Source organism: Branchiostoma floridae, unplaced genomic scaffold (assembly GCF_000003815.2).
Source record: "Branchiostoma floridae strain S238N-H82 unplaced genomic scaffold, Bfl_VNyyK Sc7u5tJ_1578, whole genome shotgun sequence".
Taxonomy (NCBI): domain Eukaryota; kingdom Metazoa; phylum Chordata; class Leptocardii; order Amphioxiformes; family Branchiostomatidae; genus Branchiostoma; species Branchiostoma floridae.
In genome coordinates this window covers 193,227-199,317 of record NW_023365773.1, presented here as the reverse complement: position 1 = coordinate 199,317, position 6,091 = coordinate 193,227, and the positions used below count along the sequence as shown (strand labels likewise).

The 6,091-nt window shown below is 48.3% G+C and overlaps 1 protein-coding gene across 1 annotated transcript; it reads left to right on the top strand.

Moving 5' to 3' along the window:
- Window positions 1–515: 515 nt before the first annotated feature.
- LOC118408364 (protein piccolo-like) lies at window positions 516–4,655 on the top strand. Its single transcript, XM_035809128.1, has one exon. It carries the CDS (start codon window positions 516–518, stop codon window positions 4,653–4,655), a length of 4,140 nt encoding a protein of 1,379 aa, XP_035665021.1.
- Window positions 4,656–6,091: the final 1,436 nt, after the last annotated feature.

The window sequence follows — 6,091 nt, the reverse complement described above, 5'->3', positions numbered from 1 at the left end:
TCTGACATATACTTAAAGTTCTAGTTTGGACCGTACTGTAGCTTTTAAGCTACTTAAAAGTCGTTTACAGCAGTATTGAGGCCATCCGTGTGTATTGTACAGAGAGGTATTTGGTTGACTTGTATTCAGTAGCTCAGTATCTGTTTGGGGTTGTCAATGAGAATAACTCACACAGTGCTTTGATGCCAACCGTCCTGAGTTACTGCACACGTTTTGACAACACGTTATAACGATGTAATCTATGTGAGGTATTCTAATACACCCTGTTTATGTTACAGATTATGCTGCTCCTGTGGCCACTGAACCGCACCATGGGACGACCTTTCTGTAGGACGTAACCAAAGAAACTCCATAAAAAGTTATCCTCCGGCGCTGATGTGAATACAGTCTGTCTTAAACAAGTTACATCGTGAACCTACAACGGGAACAATTCCTACCAACCAGTGGAGTAACAACGGAACGCTTTTCTTGATGTTCTTTTGTTGAGACTTTCGCGGGTCGGACCTGAATCCAAGATGGCGCTGACGAACGGCCAGATCGCGGGGATTTGTGTCGGCGTGATACTCGTTGTGGTGTTTTTGATATGCGTGCCGCTGTATTGTTACTTCGTGTATAAGAAACGGCGACGGGAGGCCGGGTATGAATCTGAGGAAGACGGCCAGCCCTCCACCAGCCCCCCTCCCCCATCCGAGAAGGAGGGCACAGAGAACCCTGGGTACGAGATCGGGGAGGAGGTCAACGGCGCGGTGAATCACGGGAAGAATCCGGACAACGGCGTTGTCCAAACCAACGGGCCAGTCGCGGTGGACGTTGCGGAAAGTCCCACAAAGATAGAAATAGAAACTCCGCAGAAAAGCGTCGCAGAGAAACCGGAAGAAATCACGCTGGACATTCCTGAGGAGGAATCGAATGCGTCAAAGGCCCCGGATGTACGACGGGACAGTGACTCTCTTTCGCGGTTTTCGCTGAACTCTGACATTGACCTGGACAACATCTCGTTGAAAATGAGAGGACTCGGGGACACAGACGACATCCTGACGTCTGTCATGTCGGTCAAAAGTCCCTTCAACTTTGATGAGGAAAACGTCATCAAGGACACAGAGGTCACACCTGGGGGCAAGGACGAATCTAATCGAATGTTCGATTTTGACAGTCTCGGAAAGGACGCGAAACTATTAGAAAACAAAGAGGTGCCTAAAGTTACACCTGAAAATTCAAACATTCCGGAGGACAGGAGCAAGCTGTATCAAGTGTCGGACATTCCCGGAAATGACCTTGCACCTAAGGAGAATATCTCCTTTGATCTCGAAAGGAGCGACAGCCTTTCCCTGAGTTCGGCAAGTTCAAAGGAGACTATTATAGAAATGCCCGGGTACTTGCAGAAGGACATGTCGCCCAACATGGAGCAGAACGTATTCCAAGGTGACACGACATTAGAAGAAGAACTGACCTTGAGTGACCTTGAGGAAGATCTAAACACCTTAGAGAGCGAACAGCCGACCATGGAGTCAATCAAACCACACACGGTGGTACAGAAAGCTCAAATCTCACAAGTAGACGTAGCAGACGAGCCTGAAGAAGAAACGGCCGAGGAACTAAATGTAGCACCGGACGTAGCCATTCAGATAGAGAAGGCAATGGAAGTGAACCAGCCCGACCTACAGAGAGCTCAAATCTCACAAGTAGAGGTAACAGAAAAACCTGAAGAAAAACCTGAAGAAGATCAGGTTACGAAAACGAAAGTTGAACCGGAAGTAGAAATCCAGATAGAACCGAAAGTAGAAATCCAGATAGACAAACCAGTGGAAGTGGATCAGTCCGACCTCCCTCCCGATGGCGTCATACCAAACGGGCATGACGTGGCGCCGATGACGCTGGGAGTAGAGATGATCAGTGACTCGGACTCGGGGTCGGACGCGCCGACCTGCTCCATCTCCATGCCGGCGGAGGACTCCAGCAGCACCGACGCCTCCGCCGGGGAGAACGACGGAACCGTCTCCGTGCAGATCCCGGAACGGATTTCTGTGTCGGACGACAAGGTCAACGATTCGGACACTTTCTTCTCTCTCGACAAACCTCCACCGACTATCATGGGGGACAGTTTTGAGAAGAGTATTTTCTCCACTCTCGACTCCTCCGGTGTTCCGAAACTGAATACGGAGCAGCCATCTTTGAACGGGGAGCCGGAGGTCACGGTCTTGTCCTTCAGGAGCAAAGATGGCGTCGATGATGACAGCGTCTCCATATCGTCCGCGTCATCAGGTTCCTCTGAGGGGTCAAAGGGCGACGTTCTAAAGGAGAGCCTGGCGGTGGAGGAGCCGCACAGCCCGCCCTTCAGTCCCATCACTCCGCTCAGGAAGAGATTTTTCTCCGATACTCCGGAGATCGGAGTACCATCCACACAGGTCACCAGCTCTCCTCTGCACCTCGAGCCGGAAACGGGAGAAGCCAGGACAGTGACAGACACGGAGCCACCTTGGAAATCGTTCGATTTGTCGCCAACCTCAAAGAAAGAGATGAGCTCAGAACTCGAATCAGTCGCGAAAGTCGACGAGGTATCGTCACCGGTTACCATAGAAACCCTGTCAGAACCAGAGGTTGTTAAAATTGACGAACAGTTTGAGGAAAAAGCTCTGACGTTTGCAAAACCAGAAGAAACTTACAGGATTACAGAATCTGCGTCGTCTGAGTCTAGTAGTTCGGAGTCAGAGAAGTCAAACGTTGATAGCGACACATCAACACAAACGGCATCCATAGAAACTCCTTTAAAAACAGAGAAAGAAGAAGAGGTACCGGTGACGCCACAGAAACAAGTGGAGCCAACGGTCGTTCAAGAGTCCAAGACGTTTGAGTCCATCTTAGACAGCCCAAGTATGCAGAAGAAAGCGTCAGAGCCTACTGCAGTGACCCCGAGCGTCGGTATCGGCGGTGACCCCACCGATGACGTCGTGTCGTCCGTGGGGTCAGCTCTGACGTCATGGAGGACCCGGAAGCCATGGCGCACGCGCGGGGCTCGGTTTGATGACGACAGCAGCAGCGGCCGGTCCACACCGGAGTCCGAGAAGACGAAAGACGCCTCGTTTTTCTCGAGTCTACTTGGTTCTACTAAGGAGGACACGATAAAGGGCATAAGGAGTGATAAAAAAAGGACGGAGGTTGCAAGGAGTGACTCAAGAACGCCTCGCTTTAAGTACAAGGGCTTTCTAAAAACGTATGAAGATGATGAAGATGAGGACAGAAAAGGTGATAGCTTTTCATCTCCCGAGGCCAAAACGGACATCGAGTCACAGAGAGAAGAATCACAGGAGAAATCGTCGTCAAACGAAATCGAAGAAAAACTTTCCGAATCGTCGAGTTTCGAGGCACCAGCAAGAAAGACGGGACAGTTTAACGGGCCGTCGGTGAGTACGACAGCACAAAAAGACCAAGTGACAGATACTCCACCAATGAGAAACATAGACGACATCATACAACACCTAAACAATCGTCCTGACAAACAAAACTCATCAGTTGACCAGTCTCCTAGACCAGAGCATGTGCCGGCAGCAAGCGAGACCCCGTCCCGTCCGCCCCTGCCCAGTCCCGACCAGCTCACCGCCTCCCAGAGACAGCTCGCTCAGCAGGACTCCGCGCCCCCCGCCGCCCCTGGCCGCCCCCCTCTACCGAGCACGCCTAACCTCAGCCGCACGGAGAGTTACAAAGCGTTAACCCCGGAGCAGCAGAGTGAAATCATATCCGCCAAATCCACACCGACGTCGAGAACGGTAAAAGCTGAAGTCGAAAACGGCACACCGAAAGTTACTGAGACAACGCCAAAAGTGGCCGAAACACCGAAAGTTGCCGACACACCACCGAATATTCCCGACTCCACGCCAAGGACTCCCGACACGTCCGCGCCGAAAGTGGCCGAGGTAACACCGAAGGTGCCCGTAACGACACCGAAAGTGCCCGAGACGACACCGAAAATTCAGGCCGAAACGACGCCGAAGGTTCCCGACTCAACCCCGAAAGTATCCCAGACGACGCCAAAAACCAGCGAAGCACGAAAACTCCCTGGTAGAACACGAGACAAACCAACTGTGTCCAAGCTCTCCCCGGCGAGGTTGTCTCCGTACACACCCATGCCTTTCAACAGGGACCGTCACACGTCGCCAACCTCTACCACAACGCCGCCTAGCGCCGGGGTGGCGAAGGGCAGGCGGCCGCGGGGGGTCGCCAGGTTCATGAACTCCAGTTCGAACCCGCTGTTCCATGCCGCCATGTTGCTGACCGACGAGGAGAATAAGAAGAACGCCTCTCCTCCGGCTGAACAAAAGATGACCGAAAACGGGGGTCTTAGAAACGGAAGAAGTTCGTCTCCAAGTGTCAAGACCAGTCCAGCACCTCAAGAACAATCTTCCAAACCTTCAACATCCCCTAAGACGGAAAGTGAAGGCGTGAAAGCTCCTCCAAGAAGATCGCGTGGTTCAGACCCTTCCACAAACGGGACATCTCAACAGCAGCCTGCTTCGGCTCTCCCGAAGGACGGTCGGAAGGACTTGGCGCTGCTTCGGACGCCGTCGTCGGTGTCGAGGGCTTCCGAGGACGGTTCGGAGTACGGCGAGGCCGTGTCGGTCGCTCTGGACGACGCGTTCGCGATGTTGGACGACATCTGATCTATAAGTGGACGTAAAGAAGGATAGCCTTGGTTGCATTCCTTAGAAGATGTAACGAAAAGCTGATAGGTTTTAATGGTCAGACTCAAAGGAATCCGCGACTAAGACAAGAAATGGTTACTATACAAATGGACTGTCTCCACGTCTGTTCAGTTCATGATGCTGGACGACATCTGATTTTAATTCGGACGTGAACAACTTCTAACATCTCTTGAATTCTTGAAAATACGTCATGAAACGGGCGGACTCAGGGGAATTAATTCACAATGGAGACAAGACATGGTTGTAGCAGACTGTATTGAAGCCTAGAAACAAACGTTATGAACATTCTTGGGATAAGACTGAAACAAAGTGTCCCATATTGTGACAGTGTTACAACAAAATGATGTTGTATAAAAAATGAAGAAACAGTACGTTGATAAGATTGCAACTGTTACATATACCTGTATATTTTGTATTATCACATTGTTGATAAGGTTGATATCATTTTGAAAGTTGTATATAAGCTATATATTTTGTCAAGGTTCTTGACATTATAGATTAATACTAGGTCGGGCATAACCTAACAGTGGGGTCTAAAGAACTGTACTAATATTGGCCAGTCACCATGGATCCAAAGCGCCACATGGCGATAGCTTTTGGAGCTGCAGGAATACATGAATTCTTGCCTGGCGACGAATATATTGTATATATTGCAATGTTTAACATGGATATTAGCATTTAATATTGCTACTATTACCTCATAACTCATAGCCATGTATTTCTAACCAGTTTATTTCTAACCTGAAGGTAAAGAAGCCATATAAACGTTATAATCGGTGAAGTCAAACCTGCTAATGTTAGATAATAACACCCATGTTTATCTAGGTAAAATATTTCACGAATACCCCTATAAATCGTTCTAACAGAGGAGATTTGAAATTGATTTTAAACATTCTACTGAAGAAATGCTGTCACATTTGCAACATTAAGTTTCGCTGATAGTACAGAGACAACATTTTATCACTATCAGAAATGTTAGAATCGAACAGAATTATAGCAATCTAAGATGACAGATGTGGCGGTATGTAAAGTCCTTTTCCCTAGTAACGAATTTTGTGGTATTGCTGGCGGAGCAAAGTATATTTGGTGAAATAGTACTCTGGAGTATGATATTGTCATGTTCTTGCGAATATAGAAAAGGACAGTTTTCTAGTACAGCAGAGCATTGCAGATATCCTTTTAGGATTTTCACGATTATCAATGTATTTTTTGTACGTTTATACCTTAGATATTTATACATGTGTATGTATTTATACAGCTAACTACTGTACACATGCAGAAAATTCCAAACAAATATGAATATGTACATGTAAGTACGTATGGAAATGTGCAAATACAACAAAGAAATATTCAATATACATGAGTTTTTTTTCTTTCGAAGATGAACGTACTAC